Genomic DNA, 19875 nt, shown 5'->3' with positions numbered 1-19875 from the left:
GACTGAAGCAACCCTGTTCTCTAATTGGGTAAAAGATCTGATGACACTGAGAGGGAGGATTTCTCCCTGTATAAAACTATCTGAGAGGCTTTTGGAGGTTGAAGTTCCTGAAGTAAAAGGCTATCTACCCTATCTGAACTCTATAACATAACAACTCCAAGGAAAGTAGTGGCAGATCAGTGTGATTTTGGCCTGCCATTTGTGTGGCAGCCTTGTGTGCTGTGGCAGAAAGCAAATGTGCACTAGTAGTGTACTGGTACTTAAGTTATTGAGGGCCCAGGCAGAGGGATCGATCTTCCAGGGAGGGGAGAAGAATCCCAAAGACCAGTTAGTCTGTTGTATTGGGTTTTGTTTTATTTTCCTCTAAAAGGTGGGTGTTTTGTTGATTTTGAGAGTTTCCTCTCTGTGAGGGCTGAGTGAGGGAACTGAAGTTAATTTACCAAGTCAGATAGAACCCTGTGTGTGAGAGAAGTAATCCATTTGCCAGAGCACTATCTTATATAAGGAACTGTACTATCTAAGTAACTGTACTACCTGAAGAACATCATCTGGTTGGGGTCCACTCACTATGGGAGGAGGGGTTAAGAGTTTTTGTCTAAATACCAGAGTTTCCTTGCATCACCAGCATCATGATAATGTCATTTCTGATGCACACCAGAAAATGTTGCCTTTTTGCCTGCAACACTGGCCTAGGCTTCTCTTCACTGGTGCCCAGTAACTATATTCAATAAATGCTTTATTTTTTGGAGAATGTTTCCAAAAGCAAAATGCTGGAAACTATGTATGGTCAACAAAGTACTCCCTAACAAATACTTTTACATATTTGCTGCTGTGTATTTTTGTTTTCATTAATTAACCATACTTTGTCCAGATCATTTCTATTACAGTTAACACTTTTCAGATGGAGCACAAATCTAGTTTCAGTGTTGGTTTTAACATGAATCCCATTACATATTCTAAAAGATCCACCTTGTTAATCTGAAAGATTTTCACAAATGATAATAAATTTTACCATTAAAATCCTTAAATGTTTTGTGCATTGTCCTCTTCTGCATTTTATACTAGCACTCTATACCACTAGGCCATATTACTATATAGATTTTCATTTTGTTATGGAACATTATTCTTTTTTCAAGAACAATAAATGGCTAATGTCTTTTAATGGAAAAGAAACAAATCATTTTGTCTCTTAGTTTCACTCTCACAACAGCAGCTTTTATGAATCACTAGGGCTAGAGTAGCTTGACTGAGTTTCCTTTCTCATGAAGAGCATAAAATGTTTAAAGTTCTGACAGAAAGCTCAGGGCAAGGATTTGTCCTGAAGGCATTAAGCCTTTAAATAGTTACTGTGCAGTGAGACTCTGTTTCTCTCAAGGACCAGCAATTATTTTGTTCTTTATTCTTCTGTACTTTGCATGACTACCAGCCTGAAAGTCTCATCATCTCCTTTCTGAAAACTTTCGAATAAGTATGTTTGGTTAAAATCTGGTACTGCCTCCCTCCTCTTTTTAGGATATCTTTATTGCAACTCCTGTCTGCTAAAAGTAATATTTACAGGAGACTGCCCAATCATTCTTATTGTTTTCTTTGGCCCAGAATGATGAGTGAAAGAGCAAGCTATCAAAGAGAGTAATAGCGGAATTTCCCAGCTATTGGAGGGCAGGGAAGAGAATTATCCATGGTAGAAAAAAAAGTTAAACTTAAATGGAAAATGACAGTAAAATTATGTGTGATGGCTTTTGAAAAAAACAAAGCAGTTTAGTGTTTAGAGTTCCAAACTGTGTTGTGTCATTTGTACGCTATTTATAATATGAAACATAGTCAAGTAGGCTTTATATATTAAAAAATGTTTTTGTTTTTAGTGACTCAGTAGATTTGTTCAGCTGATTTTCTTATGTTTGAAATGTGATATGCCTCATTTTTAGTGTCTTAAAACTACACATGTAACCACGCAGCTGCAGTCTAATTCTGTACTTCTTTACTGAAAAGCAATTCCCTTGTGTTCAGTTCAGCTTACTTCCAAGAAAGTATATGTAGGACTGCTGCCTTAATAGAGTTACACTTTTCTAAACCCATTAGCTTCAATGGACTTGGAAAGATTTAGGATCGCACTGAAAATCTCATAGTTTTGCATCTATTTAATAATTAATGTATTTTATTGTTGTATTGGTTCACACTTACATAGATCTTCTACATTTTAATACATGCAGTAAATTTCAATGAACTCTGATGTTATTTTCAAATCATTATCAGATCTTCAACTTCAGTATGTCAGCATCTGAATTTTGCCTTTGAAAACATTGAATGCTTCAAGATTTTTTTTTTATTATTATTTATTTGACTTTTATCCCGCCCACCCCCGGAGGGCTCTGGAAATCATAAATAAAATTAAACATATAATAAATTTGGTTCAAAATTTCTTCTTGAAGCAGAACATATTAAAGGAAGAATTGGTGTAGTTGTCAGTCATGAATCTTTCGTTACATAGCCAAATTTGTAGAAAACAGCTGCTATAGTCTTGGATTTTGGAGATCTAGCTGAAATCTGTCATGGGAATTAATATTCAAATTAGTCTGCATAGTGGTTGATTTTGGTCAACTTGAAAGCATTCTTCTATTCAGTTTGCAAACCCCCTATAAATATTTTACAGGTGTATGGTCAATGATCATCAGTGTTATACTTCCCTATAATCTCAGATTTCAGTAAGTTTAAGCATTATTAATTCTGTGTCAGATTAAGGTTTATGTGATCAGAATCCACATCCAAAAGTAATTGTTTCATCAGTGCAGATAGTGGATTATCTATAGTTCCCATTCCTGTAAGACAAATGGGCACGTTAGGAATGCCCAAGTGTGTGGAATTAATCTATTTAAATAAAGAGTATTTAAAGAAAATATGTTTATGCTAGTTGACAAAAAATATCCCCCCTTGTAAATAACCGTCCTTTTAAATGCAGCTGCAAATCTTCTTTTAATAATGTAGCGTTCATATCTGTTCTTCCTCTGTACCTGCAAACCAAAGAAAGCAACCCTAAGCAACCAGAAACCAGAAAACCCTAAGCAACCAGAAAAATTCAAAATGATTTTATCTGGATTACAGTAATACTCAATATAATCTTAAATAATGCAACAAGTATTACAGCCATTTAATATCCCAATGCAGGCAAGAGCAATTTAAACAATAGAAATAATGTATACAGTTTGAATGATGTAAACATGAGAGTAGACCATTGATCATAGGAGATCTGGATCCTTTCTTGCCCATTTTGTGGGCAAGTTCTTTAGTAAAAAGTTTTGAAGTAAAAGTTTTGAAGTCTTGCATACCTTCCTAGAGGATCTCCATTTCTGCAAATGTGCTCATGATGCATTCATTCATAGACTTGTGCTGATGGGACACCCTCATTTTGACTGAGTTTATCATGAACATGAAACATACTGAAGAGAATGATGATCCTCTAAGTCACAGGTGTCAAACTCATGGCCCTCCAGATGTTATGGACTACAGTTCCCATCATCCCCTGCCAGCATGATGCTGGCAGGGGATGATGGGAACTATAGTCCATAACATCTGGAGGGTCGTGAGTTTGACACCTATGCTCTAAGTCATCTGTGGTGGAAATTGTTCATATTTTCCAGTTTTTTTGCCAAAACAATCCTGTAGTCACCAAGTAGAGAAACAGAACATTGTGTTGTTTTACCCTTTTAACATTACTTATACCTAATAAGTATGATTCAGAAGTCATTTCAAATTTTACGTTCATTACTCTTTGCATAACTTCGTGATTCAATCTCCAATAATTTGGCACTTTGCTACATTGCCACCATTGGTGAAAGGAAGTTCGTTCTTTCACTTCGCATTTCCAACACTTCGGTGAACATTTTTTATTTATCTTAGACCAGGGGTAGGGAACCTGCGGCTCTCCAGATGTTCAGGAACTACAATTCCCATCAGCCTCTGTCAGCATGGCCAATTGGCCATGCTGGTAGGGGCTGATGGGAATTGTAGTTCCTGAACATCTGGAGAGCCGCAGGTTCCCTACCCCTGTCTTAGACAATACCAAGGAGCAAGGTACCACCTATGAAAAATGTTGATTCTTTTTGAAGTCCCTACTTAATGTATATTTATTAATATTTTCCCATTGTTTAGTCCATTCATCTAATTTCACATTTCTGCCAATGTTTTGAGCCCATTTGATCATGACTTCCTTAACTTGTTCTTCTTCAGTTTTAAATGTCAACAGTTGCTTATATATTTTCCCTATTAACTTCACACCATCTTTACACAGCAGTTGTTGAAAAATTCACAATTGCCTACAAATCAGGCTTCAAGGGGCAATGTCGTTTTCAGTTGGAGCCTCATTATGCACTGTCATTCTAAATGAGCTGTAAAAGAGGCGGCTGGGGGACGCTCAGCTCCACCCCTGATACACAAACATCAAAGGGCGCTGCCCTTGAGTAGTATAAACACACCGAGGTTAAAAAAATTTCTAAAAGATAAGGGCTAAAAGGGTGAAAAACATTAAAACTTATCTTGGAAGGTGGGAGAGCTCCGCCGGGAGCAGCCTCTCAGCAGGCGGAAACCGGAAGTCTTGTTGAAAAATTGTTTTATCTACTCTGAAGCATTCTGTTAATTGAAAATAAGTAAACCAATGACAAAATTTCTCTTGAACTGTAATCTAGTCTCAGGGTTTCAATTTAACTTCCTTACCCTTCCTCTCTACGAGATCTTTGTACCTGAGCCAATTTTTTGTCACTATTTTCTTTTATTTGTAGGCTTCCATTCTTGACAGTTGTATTGGGGTACTATTATGAAATCTATCGTTAAATTTCGTCCAAACTCTTATTAATGCCTTTCTGATAAAACAGTTTTTGAAATTTTTAAAGCTTGTATTTTTTTTTCGGGCCATAAGTAGTCATGCCTTTATTGTTATTATGGCCTTCGAGTTTTAGAAATGCATCATTTATAAGCATGATGCATTCTTTTAGCCAAACTATAACACATGCCTCGTAATAAGTCTGGGATTGTCATCCCTCCTCTCTCTGTAGCATCTATTTATTCTGGGTCTTCTTCTGGACCAGATGAATTTCATCAATTTTTTCCTCCATTGTTGAAATGGCCTTTCTGTAAAAATTATGGGAATGTTTTGAAATGGGTATAATATTTTAGATATGTTCATTTTTATTATTTCAATTCTAGCCATCAAATAAACTGTTTTTGCCATTTTTCTATGTCTTACTTAATTTCTCTCTATCATTTTTTACTTTCTTTAATTGTGGTTATCATCTTTTCTTTCCTTAATTTGGCAGCTAATCATTTCCCTGGTTAATCTCTTTGCTTTAGATAGAACAGTTTTGTGCCCATCTCTGTTGTCCATTGTATTTCTAATTGTTTCCCATTATGGCATTTTTTGTTGTTCGTTGGCCACTTTTAAAGTTCTTTTTCTTTTTTCCAAATCTCCTTCGTAATTAACATTATTCTCTCCCTTTTCTGTCTCTTTAGAATGCTTTCCTAACAAAACACCCACATAAATGTTTTACTTGTGTCCCAAATTATATCTGGGCCTTCCACTGAATTATCATTTATTTAAAAAAAATTAAAAACTTTTCTACAATTTTGTTTCACTTTCTTATTTTGTAATAACCATTCCTTCAATCTCCAACTAGTTTGTTTCCACCTTATTTTTATTTCCCTCTCAACCGGATTATGATCTGCTACTACCTTAGGTAAAATCTTAATTTCAGAAACAAAAATATTTCAATGGCAAGAAAGCTTTGTTTCCAACCACCAGCTTGTTATTGTCCAGAATGTTTTGTTAATTAGGGAAACAGGAGGCAAGAATTTTATAACGTCCCCAGAACTTCCCCAGTATCTCAGATTAGATCAGGTGTGTGGCATTCATTCACATATCTCACACCTGTTCCGGTGATTGTAGTGTAATTGGAATGTTTCTTTGAATGCTATTAGAAGTGTTACTTTGACAATGTATAAACATGTTTTCCATGATCTTTCTTTTTTATGTGAGGTTTCAGAATGTTCACATTTCCTTTTTGTCAAAACAAGTATTTCTGTTTGAAAAACTACTGGAGTAGATGGCATAGGGATTTTCCTTTGTTTTCATCTTTGCATGGTTAATTATTTAAGCCTCTCCTGAGCTCCAGGTTTCTTAAGTTTGTGTTTGCTGCAATTGTATCTTCTACAGTATGAATAATTTATATGGCAATGGGTGTGCTGCTGGGCAAAGTCCCGCTCTCTTGCACATTTTTGAGGAAAATAATTTCTAAACCAATCTTGACTGCTGCTTTTTTCCCCCTTGGAGCTACACTTGTTGTAGACTTCACAGGAATGTTTAAAATACTGACTTGAGTGGTAAATAGTGTAATATGTATAATGTAGACACTGACACATTATCAGAAGCCCCTTGGTACCAAGGACTGGTATGACAGATAAACTAATATTTTAGAAATATTCAGTGTGATGTAGTGATCAAGAGAGTAGAATTAGTAACTGAAAGACTCTTGTTCAAATCCCCACTTCTGCAGTGGTGTAGCGCCAAGGGAGCCGGGGGGGCACGCTGGTGGGGGGGCGTTCTGGGGCATTCCGGGGTGGGTGGGGATGTGGCAGGGGTGCAAGGCACACAGTTTCCCATCGTTCAGGCTTGTGAGGTGACTTTGGGCAAGTCACACTCTTTCAGTCTAACCTACCTCACAGGGTTGATGTGAGGATAAAATGGAGGAGAGAAGTATGCTAGAAGCCACTTTGAGTCCCCATTGGGAAGAAATGTGGTAAAATATTTTTGTGTGTCAACTTCACTGATTTATACACACATCAAAACTTTTCTCCTAGTTATCATTATCTGACAGGAACTATTTCTGTTTACTGTTTATACTATTTATTGATTATATAAACTATGCATATTCCTATAAAATGAAAAGCAAAATTTCCCAGAAGTCAAAAGTGACATCAAATAGTTCTCTAAGGATTCAGCATGAAATACAATTAATTGGAGTTGTGGATCAAAAGAGTTTAATCAGGGAATTTATCTACATTTCCTAATTGAAATCCTTTATTCATTGGAAAGAAATCCCCAATTAGTTGGGTAGTAGTTTTCTTTTTTAAAAAGTTTTATATTTCAAATATGAATACTTATTATAGGTAGTGGCTCCATCTTAACTGAGGCTCTATCTTAACCCTTCCTTCTGCATAAAGAGAAGTATGAAGATGCAGCTTTATCTACCATGATGGGATACAGTTCGTAATTATTCAAAGCAGAGGGTTTTTCCATCTTTAAAGGAACCCGAGTACCTTTAAATTTTTAGATGCCTACAAAACCTACAACCAATGCTAAAAGAAAGGTTGCAGTGGGACTTTGATGGATGAAATCAGAAGGCTTGATAGGTTCCCAAACATAATGAGCCACTTCTACCTATGATCCCTATTCAGATGGGGATGGAATATGGCTTTTAAAGGACAAGGTGGTTTGTTGTTCTCCTTTTGGTTTTATGGATTCCTTATTATACATCCCTTAATTAAATAGAAAGCACTGGGCTTCTGTCATCATTACTCTAACAAATGATTATGTGTCACCAGAGTAGTTTGTGAAGAATGATTTATTTAGCCCAGGAGAATGTTTGTAGCTGTTCATTAGATTGATACAGTCAACACCAAAATCACTATGTGATTGACTTTCCATGTGAAACTTGTTTTTGCAGATTTGTATTTGTAGTCAGCATAACTACAAATTGTAGTTATTTGTATTTGTAGTGAGCATAACGACAAATTTTTAATTCTGAATGGAAACAATGACATTTAAAGCCCATGTTCCCAAACAGACAAGTTCATTTTCTAGGGAATTTGTCTTTTGCATTGTTTCTACAGGTGAAATAAAATGAACACCTTGAAATCAGTTTCATGCCTCACATATTTAGTAAACACTTGTCGAATGGCAACTGGATAGAATGTTAGGTGGTCTTCTCATTCACGCCAGTTGTGCAACCCATATTTATTGAATAAATGGAGCAGTGATTTTGCTTCCATAGAAGCCAGACTTTGAGACAAACACTGGTTTTCCACACAGTTGGAACTACTCCTGATTTTCTAGAGAGCCAGTCTACAAACATTGGAATTGATTTGACCAGTTATTCTGTACATTTGTCCTCCCTCTGCATTTTCACAGTTGTGGAGTCACAGTTAATTTTCTTCTGCATATGCCTTGAATAATCAGGAGATTCAAGGGAGGATGTTGTTGTCATCAGTGGAATCACACACACCCCCTTTTTTGTTTGCATATGCTTATATTGATGTATTGATATCATGGCTATATTTTTAAGACAGTAAAATATCAGTATACCAGTATACAGCTGTAATGATAGATCAAGCATGTTTCTGAATTTCTAGCTTTCATTAAAGAAAAAGTTTCTAGCTCCTTCCCATGCCTTCCCCCGCCCCCTTATCTTCACAATGGAAGAGAGTAGAGACTTACCTGCTTGCCCTATAATTATAGCAGTATATCATTATATTGAAATTTTAGTGCCATTTAAAAAATAAGAAGAAATGAACCTAGTCATCTTCAAGGTGGTTTGATGTCAATGACAGATCAGCCAGCCAAGGTAGTGGTTTGATGTCAGTGACTGTTCAGTCCTTGAAAAGGTGGTGCATGGGAGTGGGTGCAACAATTAAAACTGCCAGAAATGTCATGCATGAAAAACAGGCAGCTTCAGAAAGACATTAGAGTAAAAATGATCTCAAACAGAAAAAAACTCTGGAAACAACAAAACAAAGCAAACCAACCAACCAAGTGAAAACTAAAGACACACAAATGTGTTTGGAAATCAGGGGGTAAACTGGAGCAGAATAGAGCCAAAACTGATCTCCCTCCAAAGCATCAACTTTAACCAGGGAAATGGATCTCTGTAGTCTGGAGATCAGCACCAATTCTGGGTGATTTCCTGGTCCCATGAGGAGGCTGATATTCCGACACCTCAGCTGAACAAGTTAATCTGAACACCTTCCTTCAAAGCAGCATTTGGGAACTGGTGCGTTTTCTTAGTCAGTGATTGTGGCAACCAGGGTTAAAAATCTCACCAGTGATCAATTAATATATGATAGTACCAGGGGCATAATGAGGAAAAATGGAGCCCTGGGCAAAACCTGATGCCCCCCATGGGTGGCGGAAGAAGGCGGAGCTCCCCCATCCTCCTCCCCTGGTGGCTTGTGGCTCCCCCCTCCCTGCCAGCTGAACTTAGGTGTCTCCCCTTACCGGTGAAAGGGCATGAGATGTGGGGTGGTGGTGGTGGTGGCAGGCAGCGGCGACATCCAGGGGAGAGCGGCGCGGTCAGTGGGTCGGCCAGGTATGCGTGCACCCCTGACTACTAGTCCTGCCAACCCACAAAGATCCATCCAAGGAAGCAGCAGGGCTGATAAGAGGCGGAGTACAGGCAGCAAGGCTTGGCAGTTTGGCTCAGCTCGATCCGTGGATCAGGCCGAGCTGAGCTGGTTCAGAGGTGCTTGGACAGCCAAGGGCCCAAGCCCGCCCCCTCCGAACTCTGTGCGATCCGAACTTGCGGTAACATCCGAGATTCTCGGATGCATTTTTATTTTTTTGGTGTTTTTTCACATTTTGGCCTGCAGGGGGCATATTTTTAGAGATATTGGCACCAAAATTTCAGGGTATCATTGCTTCAGCCCATGAAGCCTGCTGGGTTCCACAAAAAACAGCATTTTTAAAGCTAGCGACACCAATATTTCAGGGTATTTTCAGGATGTCTTGATGACACCCCCCAAGTTAGGTGAAATCTGGTTTGGGAGGGAAAAGTTAGTGGACTCCCAAAAGGGGTGCCCCATCCCCCATTGTTTCCAATGGGAGTGAATAGAAGATAGAGACTGCCCCTTTGAGGGTCATAACTTTCGCTCCCCGGAACCAAACTTCACCAAACCTGGGGCGTGTCATCAGGACAGTCTCCTGAAGATACACTGAAAGTTCTGTGACTGTGCCTTCAGAAATGTGCACCCCACAGGCTGCATCAGAAATTCCCCATTGACATCAGTGGAAAAAAAATCAATGCAGCAGTAAGATTTTTGGGCAAATTTCTGGGGGTGCCTGTCAGGGGTACAGTTATTAAGCTAGTGACACCAAAATTTCCGAGTATTATCAAGAGACTGTCCTGATGACACCCTCCAAGTTTGGTGAAGCTTGGTTTAGAGGGGACATAGTTATGGACCCCCAAAGGTGCAGCCCCCATCTCCTTAGCTCCCATTGGAAACAATGGGGGATGGGGCAACCCGTTTGGGGGTCCATAACTTTGGACCCCCTGAACCAAACTGCACCAAACTTGGGACGCATCATCGGGACAGTCTCCTTATGATACCCTGAATTTTTGGTGCCAATATCTTTAATAATGCGCCCCCTGCAGGCAAAATGTGAAAAACACCAAAAAAATAAAAACGCAAGAGCACGCCCTGCAAAATTCCTGAGCCCTGGGCAGCTGCCCACATTGCCCAATGGACATTATGCCACTGGATAGTACACCTTTAACTGGTGTTCTGAAGCAATGAGGGGTGTGCTTTAACCCATTTGCTTTACTTTGAGCTAGCTAGGGTCTCCAAACCATCTGTCAGGGATGAGGGATCCTCTGGCCCTGGCCGTTATTTCCTATGGCTGTCACTGTATACAGCTAGAGAAAAAAATGGTAATCTAAAAAGAAACAATCACCATCCAGCAATAGCATGACATCTTTTCCAGGGGAACCTATAAGTGACGTCAGTCCTGTTAAGGATCAGTGGAAACTCTATTTGATTTACCGTAAAGTTTCTAGTGATTTCTAAAGAGGGGTGGTATCACTTCTGGGGTTTCTCAATTAATGATGTTATTCCATTGCTTATGGCACCCCCACCCTAGCCCCCCTCCCCACCCCTGCAGTCTCTTCCTGGTTGCCAACCCATATCATGGCAACCCTACTTTGATTAGGGATTCTTATTTTCCTGGCTGGCTGATTAAATATGATTTTACAGCTTGAAATTGTGAAAGTGCAAGTACCACAAAAAGACAAGAACGCTTCCTTCTAGGAATAACATTTTACCCACATAACTTTTAGATATCTAAGTACATCTGTGTTTCTATGAATAAGATCAGAACAACTGAAATAGTGTAGCAAAATATTTGGCTGATATTAATAAGCAAGATGTACAGAACCCCCCTTATGACCTTTAAGTGAACAAACAGATGTCTCAGATTTGATTTTGTGTTTTAAATGCTTCTTTGAAATTGTTTTGTAAAATGTTAGAATGGGTAATTTTGACTGCAACCTTGAATGGGCCCAGTCACATAAGATTTTGATAATATGAGACAATTTTTTTTAATTTGTTTGTAATGAAAAGAAAATTCTGCTGCTGAAATCATAACCACATTTTCTCTTCAATATGGTGCATCTATCACTTAAAGGTAGTGAAGTGATGAAGGGATTAAAAGCAGGGTCTGAGGCTTGGGGAGAACAAGAATCATGGTTAGTTTTTCCAACTCTGGGAGAAAGGAAATTTGAATTCTTTGACTGTGACTAACACAATCTAATCTAAGCAAGCTCCTTTTTACCCATTATATTCTATTTAGTCATCTGCTGCATCTTCTACACAGGAACTGATAGCATGCATGACTGGTCAAAGGTAATGTGATTTGGAGAGCTTTTGCAGCTTTCACATATAATTTGCAGAAATTTTTAGCTTTTAGCTATGACTCATAAGAAGACATTGTGCTTAAATGTCTATGCCTGCACACATATATATTTTTAAATCACTATGGAAAAAAGAGTTGAAAAATATCTGTAGATTTATCTTGATCATGTAAAACAAGAGCAAAATAAATTTCACTGTGCCTCTGCTTACATCTCTGGAATGTTGATTAGTCTAGGGAAAAAGTCTGATGACTCCTCTTTCATCCAGTGCGGAAGTGTTCTGCGTTTCCAGACCAGGGCCCACTGAGCATAGACTCTGTTGAGCGCATGCCCGACCGCCATGGCGCCCCATTCCTCCCAGCCTCCCTGAAGGCTGGCTTCTGCCCTCCCCAGGCCCTGGAGAGAGCAGCAGCCGGCCTCCAGGGGTGCTCAGCAGGTGGCAGTGGTCCTCTGCCCCTCCCCCTCCCTGTCCCCTGGGCTCCCTGCAGCCCGGCTTTTGCCTTCCCCAAAGCCTGGGGAGAGCAGCAGCTGGCCTCTAGGGACATGCTTTTAAAAGCATGGAGGCTGGGGGCAGAGCTTGGAGTGAAATAGGTATTTCTGTTGCAACTTGGAGAGGCTGAGATTCAGCCTGGGGCCTACTCAATGTGAGAAATGCTTTCCTTATCTATTGACAAATGGGACATGAATACATTAGGCAGAGGTAGTTTCTATATATTGCCAAATTGTACTATATATTGCCAAATTAAAAATTACATGGAACAGTTCTTTTAAACTGGTGTTTATAAATACTCCTTATGTGTGCAGCCAGATCTGTTGTTCTGTTTAAGCCACTGATTATAACGGAACTGTCTCTTCATTTACCCTTGGTTGAGCCTTGTATATACTGTAAGACAGTACCCTGAGGAGACAGAGGCCAGTTTTGTTTGAAAGACAAACAATGATAACACAATCCTAATGTAGCATTGCATTAACTTTTCCATTATCTATCCTATCTCATAACCATTAAAGTCTTTGCAGTCCATTATGTATTATTACTGAGAAAAGTATGGGACATTTATTTTGAGTACTTTTTTCACTCTCCAGTTATTGTGTTATTTTCCTTGTCACAGGCACATATTGCATACTTCAATTTTTTTATTGCTTCATTGATTCAGCAAATATATCATATATTTTATTGTATGCAAAAATATAGTATCTAACTTTCTGGACTCAATTCAAGGTGGTGGCATTGACTTTAAAAGCCCTATATGGGATGGGACCAACATAGCTCCAACTCTTACTCACTTATGAACCTACCTGACTACTTCAATTGTATCTGGAGACCTGTGTCAAGTGCCCCCACCTTCAGAGATAAGGCAGCAACCTGGGAGAAGGCCTTCTTGGTCATGGCATCCATTAAATGTTTAAATTGTTGATTTTATGCCTTTGTATTTTTCAGTTCTGGTGTAAAATGTTTTAATGATGTATTGTCGGAGGCTTTTTTAAATGATGTGTTGGTTTTGGTTGGTTTTAATAGTTAAAAAACGTGATTTTGCTGTATTTGTTCTCATATGATAGCCACATTGGTCACCCTTGTGAGGACAGAAATGAAAGATATAAATGTTGTAAAATAAAATAACCTTTTATTACAACTCTTTGCTGCATGTATAGACCATGCCTGAGCCCCATTTTGTCATGTGGTTGTTGCATATGCCAAGTGAATGTTGGAGCATCCCAATTTGAGCTAGCCTGGCTCAAAAATACTCAGAACTTCTGCAAATAAAACACTTGCATAGTTACAGAATTCTTTTAATCTTTGTTTCATTCTTATCTTGCTTAAGAAAATCCCTTCCACGACGCCAAAGAATTAACAGGATGCTCTCCAGTGAATCTTTACATCCTCCGGTGTACAGCCGTTCTAACTCCCAAGCCTCTGTGGATAGCACTTCCATGGAAGATTTCTGGTGTGAGGTGGAAAATATCAAAGAAAGCACTGAGGACAGACAAGATGACCAAACTCTGCTAGAAGTCAAGCCTCCTGATGGTGAGTGTACACACTTCCTATACAACCTCACACATGCTTTACTTTAAATGCTTAATTTTTTTGAGTTCTTTAGCATCCTTCCTCATGGATTTAACCCTGAGCTTCAATATTTAGTTTAGTTATTTATTCATTTACTTTGATGATAAACACTGTCTTCCTGCACAGTTGGATTAGGCTGAGAGACTGGCCCAAAAAGCTTCCATAGCAAAGTGGAGGTCTGAACCTGGATCTTTTGGTCTGACATTCTGGCTACTACGCAACACTGGTTTTCGAATGTATCTACTTATGGTACTGAAACTAGACAATGTTTACTAATGTTACCCTGATGGAGTGTTTAATATGAACTATCTTAAACATTTTCTCACTGAAGCAGTAAGACTCACAGTATAATCGTGAGGTGGCCGGGGGGCGGGGCCTGAAACCACTCTGGAGGTGGCATGACCCCACCCTGGCGTAAATGACACTTGCGCTGGTATAAAGAACATTTACACTGGTGAAGAGGCACTTATGCTATTGTTGAGGAGCCATACAACAGCGTGGCAACCAGGTGTCAAGCACATCTGGGGTGCCAAAGGTCCTTCAGCACAGAAGCCTATGCTGGCACTGAAGGGTTGGGGGACTGGCCATAGGTTAGTGAGCCCTTTCGACCCATGAACGCTTCCATTGCCAGAGCCAGCAAAATCAGTGGTGCAGCCCATTGAGCTGTGTAGGCAACTTTCATGGGGGAAGGGAAAGTGTCACTTTTTACTTGCTGTTCATGCAACAAGCTTCTTAGAAGGTAGCACTATGCCTGTGCTGTCCCCAGCTGCACTCCTCACTCCCAGGATTGCACTGACCCGAATACATTTAAAATTAATAATTTGTCTGAGTCAGGTCCTGCTTTCCAAATATCTCCAGAAAGTCATGGTCCAAAAATTTCTAATCTATACAAAATACTAAGAGGAGCATAGAAATAGGGAACTATAGTTAAGTTTCTGAAATGTGCTCAGTATATTTATATAAATTGTATAAATTATTAATTTGTGTATGTTAGTATATTTAGTAACTTATTTTAATTAGTACAGCTAGAGATTTGAAATTAATATAAATACTTCATGTGATCACGCCTGAATAAAACATGATCATGCTGAAGAGTCAGACTGGCAAAATAGGCGAGGCTAGAACAGAGAGGCAGACAAACCACACATGGTGCTTTATTTTTTTACTTTTTCCCCTCACAGCAGAGGCTTGTGGGATGGAGGAAGAAACATGGCAGCAGTGTTTTGATGTGTTTTTGCTATTTGGTGAAAAAAAACACTATTTTGATTGTTCATCAGTTCTGTTGAAATTTGCCAACAATTGTACTCTGAAAGGGGATGGGTGGGTAGGAAACATGATTGAGCACCTCTGGTTTAAATTACTTCTCCTCTGCTGCTAATTAATTCTCATTCTGATTCTTTTAATTTGACGTCAGTAATTGTCTTGGATAGGACAATAAACGTGGACCAGGAAGGTGTGCACCTCACAAAGCATGACACATTGTCTGAAGGCCTCTACTTAAAGATGCCATACACAGTTAGGGGTTCGTTCAGTTACTCTGTTTTCCTTGTTTTTCTTCATCAGCTGTTCAACTGCTGAAGGGCATTGAGAATGCTTTGTCTTACCTATTAGTGAGGGAGGAGGCACGCTGTTGTTGTTACCCAGCGTAGGTCCCACAATATATAAATAAATTGTCAAACGGATATTTCTCTTGTGTGCCTAGAAAGCTGAGTATGTAGAAACCTGTATAATGTCTACGCGTTATTTGGTTTAATTACCATTCTGGAAGACTCGGGACTGCCAAGCTACAGTAAATGTAACCATGTCAATATAGCTGTGTATTTAGTTGTTAGAAAGTTCAGTTTGCTTAATATAGTGTATTAAAGCATCAGTGTTTCAAAGATAAACCATCATTAAGCCATACATCTTTGTGGCTAAGATGGGCAGAAAATGATAATTTTGAGGAGGGAAAAAGGAAATACATAATGGCAAATTGAAGATTTTTTGGAAAATATTTGTTTTTTCAGAAATTGAAAGACCAGTATTGAAATGCACACAGAGATATTTTCTGTATAGTCATGGACAGTAGAAATTTTTATAGAAATATCATGCTATTAAAGCAAGTTTCTGTGTCTGAATGGGAAAGGTTAAAGAAATAAATTGATGCCCCCTCCCCCTCTTTTGAAAGAGTTACTTCGAAAAATATTATTTGTAAGTCCCATTTATTTCAAGTGTAATAAATCCCATGTGGATTCTAAACATGTTTGCTTTGATATATGTCTCATAGGGTTCAGTTACTTCAGAAATTGAAAGAAGAGAACAGATACTTTATCAAGAAGATTCTAAACATATTTGCTTAGGTATATGTCCCACTGGATTCAGTTGCTATATAAAGGATGCTTGGAACTGCAGTTTAATGTCCTGGTTTATGCCTGGTTTATGCCCTGCCTCTCTAAATCTAACCCACAAAGTGGTCCTTTATTAATTCCATACAGAGAAGTATGAAAGTGCCTTTGAGAGAGCTTAGCTGTGTTCTTGGAGGAAGGATAAATTATTAGTACCAGTTGTGGTCTTACAAAAAAAGTTTCAGAAGACTCATCATTCAATTGTCCTAAGGGACCAAATCAATGAATTGGTCATACTGCTATGCACAGATGGTGCTGATAAGGCCTTGTGCCAGTGGGTGTGAGCAAACAGCAATTCAATTTACTGCTTTTTTGTCTGCAGAATTAGCAGCATGTCTTCCAAGCTGGCCCAGAATTTGTCTGGAATGCTATTTTCTAATTGTCACTTTTACTGCCTGTCATTTATTTTCTTCATCTGTTTTATCACTTTGTGCGTGTTCCAAGACTTCATTGGAAATCTCTTGAAAGTTGCTTTTATGCATCCCTTTTAGTAATGCAGGCACCAGCTTCCTCTCTATAACTAAGACAGAGCCCATTGCCCCCACAGAGCAAGTGACCAGGTGCTTCAGTGGTTCATTTAGGTTTGATGTCCCAACTGTATTACAAAAAGTGTTAGCTACCAGTTTCAGATCATCTAGGGCTCCACAGAATGTTTTTCTCTTTTTCTAAAAATCCCAAATCTGTGGAAAGACACTGTGCAAATAGGTGCTTCAGTTTTACAGCACAACAATACTCCCATCATTGTGAGTTTGTTCTATTTGAAAATCTGCATCATCCCTGACACCCACAGCTTACCCTCCTGTGACTCATTAAGAGTGCTAGTTTAGATTCTCAACTCCTAGTTTGAGAATCTGAGGAACTGGAATTGTGACATCATCCCTACTTCTTTCTTATGTCAGCAAAACCTTTTGCATAAGATAAAGCTCTCCAGACAGAAGAGGAAGGTGGAAAAAATTTGATGTGCCTAGCTACTGCTGTTCTCCACAGAATTTTGCCCACAAGCCTTTATGAACCCCCAGCAATAACGTTCCAGAGTCCAAAGAGACTGCTGAAACAGAGAACAAAGAGAAAGATACCACAAGCACTTTCTTGTGCTTTAAGCCCTATAATGAATGAGGCATTCAGGTTTCAGATTTTGATTTGTTTGCTGTCTGAACACATGATTTCCTACTGTTCAGTTGCCTCCTTCCACTTTTGGCCATAAATTAGCTGATTGGTTATTAATACATTTTTTTCCTCCCACAGAAGGGGAACTTGAAGCTGAATGGCTGCATGATGTAGGTTTGTCTACATTAATATCAGGGTCTGAAGAGGAAGATGGAGAAGCATTGCTGTCTACTCTGACCCGAACACAAGCGGCTGCAGTACAAAAAAGATACAACACCTACACTCAAACAATGAGAAAGAAGAATAAACACACAGTTAGAGATGTGCGAGACATTTTTGGAGTCAGTGACAATTCTGTAAGTAAAATGTTTAGTGCTTTGAAGATTGTAGGGCAGGGGATAGTTCATTGAAGGCACCTGCCAACTGATATCAGGCATTTTATATTCTTTTTAAGTTTTGTTAATTGTGTGTATTGGGTTGTATTCAAGCAGGATTTACCTTTATTAGCACAAGGCAGTGTTCCCAACTTTGCTACCTCCTGGATGTTTTCTATGCTGTGTGGCCATGGTCTGATGGTTTTAGCTTCTAACGCTTTGCTTGCATCTGTGCTATGGAGAGAAATGCATCTTACCATGACTTGCCTCTTAAAAAGCCAGCCAGAGGTGTGGGCAAAACGTTAGAAGTTAAAACCAGCAGATCAGAGCCACACAGCCCAGAAAACCCACAACTGTTAGTTTTAGTTGTGAAATCCTCCAACAGTACATCTGCCAATTCGTCGCTGCAGCTACATATGTTGCATAAAACACCCTCCAGAGTGTCTCCTGACCAGCAGGAGAGTCATGTCATTCATTTGTAGTCCCAAAAATGAAATTTAATGAAATTTCACTCCTGATGACCTGAAGTCAGTTCTTAATTATCAAAGGCAACTAGGTTAATGATTGTTAAGGAACCTAGAAACAATAAATTGGTAAACCTGAAGATATTAAATTCAGTAGAAGGTACATCAACTGCAGTTAAGTTATTGTTGAATATGCCACAGAAACATTTATTTGTGTGAACATTTTCATTGTGATCCCATTATGTTGACTTTGATTCAACCAAAAGTTCTCCTAGGGCAATTCCCCATGGAGGAAATATCCTGCGATTGGACCGGGACCATAAAATACCAGTATCTTTTAATCCCGGTCTGTCCCTCCCCACCACAGCTGTGTCTGCAGAGAGGTTTCGAGTTGAATCCGGAATCAAGACATCCACCTTCTTTCCATGAGCCTGAGATCAGCTTGGTCGCTCTTTTGTTGCTAGTTCATGATCGACTGTTGCTTTGGGATGTGAACGTGAACGAGCATTCCCTTTTTTTGTTTTGTTTTTTCCGTAACAGCTATGTACCTACATCATCACAAAGCATAGAGTGTCAGGAGGCATATTGAAAGTCAGTTTTTTTCTTTGCATGGTCCTAGCTTTGTGGCCAAGAGCATTCCTGCCCATCCTGTCACCCATTCTGAACATGCCCAGGCCACAGTGTTGTGATTGGCTGACAGCTCGAACAGAGACTCAGGGCGGGAAAAATAACACAGGACAATTCCCCACAATACCGGCCTCATCCCAGGATTCTCAAAAAACACTATCTTTCTGGCGGTTTTTGAAAATCCCGGGATGAGGAGGATATCGCATGGCCGGGACAGAGCCAAATTTGGCCTGGGAGCTGTGGGGAGTCCCTCCTTGAACCGGGGTGCCTACCATGCGTATCCCAGGATATTTCCCCTGTGGGGAATCAACCCTAGTGAAAAAGAAAGAGGGGTTGTGCTTGGGATCATGGGATTATATAAAAAAGCTACGAGGAATTGGGGTTTTAGTAAACATGGAAACTGGGAGAGATTGAGTGAAAAGCTGGCTGGATTCACTGCACACCGTATTTGCTTTAAATCTGTTTTTATGTGTAACTTCAATATATTAGGAGGGAGGGAGGGAGGGAGGGAGGGAGGGAGGGAGGGAGGGAGGGAGGGAGGGAGGAAGGAAGGAAGGAAGGAAGGAAGGAAGGAAGGAAGGAAGGAAGGAAGGAAGGAAGGAAGGAAGGAGGAAGGAAGGAAGGAAGGAAGGAAGGAAGGAAGGAAGGAAGGAAGGAAGGAAGGAAGGAAGGAAGGAAGGAAGGAAGGAAGGAGGCAGGCAGGCAGGCAGGCAGGCAGGCAGGCAGGCAGGCAGGCAGGCAGGCAGGCAGGCAGGCAGGCAGGCAGGCAGGCAGGAAAGAAGGCAGGAAGGAAGGCAGGAAGGAAGGCAGGAAGGAAGGCAGGCAGGAAGGCAGGAAGGCAGGAAGGAAGGAGGGAGGGAGGGAGGGAGGGAGGGAGGGAGGGAGGGAGGGAGGGAGGGAGGATACATTGCAATACATCATGGGAACAAAAAGCCTCCCTGGAAGCATAATATTTTAACATTGCATCAGAGATAAATGATGATGATAATTATAACCTCCTTGTTCTCCAGCCCACTTTTGAAGCCATCCCTGTGTCGCCAATGACAGCTAATGGTATCCAGCTTGCTGTGCACAAACCAGGTTGGTTAGCTGTGAGTACATACAAATATGTAGAGTTGGTCTAAAAACCAAAGTTGAATGAACAGTTTCGCATGTTGACAACATTTGGTATGAAATCAGGCAAATGGAAAGGGT

At 39.7% G+C, this 19875-nt stretch overlaps 1 protein-coding gene across 1 annotated transcript in view; it reads left to right on the top strand.

Annotated features, from left to right (window-relative positions):
- Positions 1-19875, top strand: part of ARHGAP28 (Rho GTPase activating protein 28) — an 82483-nt gene that overhangs the window by 34533 nt on the left and 28075 nt on the right. Inside the window, exons 2-4 of the mRNA XM_048508451.1 lie at positions 13484-13686; positions 17355-17572; positions 19692-19761. Coding sequence (XP_048364408.1) covers positions 13484-13686; positions 17355-17572; positions 19692-19761 — 491 coding nt within the window. The remainder of the gene's footprint in view (positions 1-13483; positions 13687-17354; positions 17573-19691; positions 19762-19875) is intronic.

This window comes from Sphaerodactylus townsendi, linkage group LG09 (assembly GCF_021028975.2).
Source record: "Sphaerodactylus townsendi isolate TG3544 linkage group LG09, MPM_Stown_v2.3, whole genome shotgun sequence".
Taxonomy (NCBI): Eukaryota; Metazoa; Chordata; class Lepidosauria; order Squamata; family Sphaerodactylidae; genus Sphaerodactylus; species Sphaerodactylus townsendi.
This window is presented reverse-complemented; position numbering and strand designations above follow the sequence as displayed.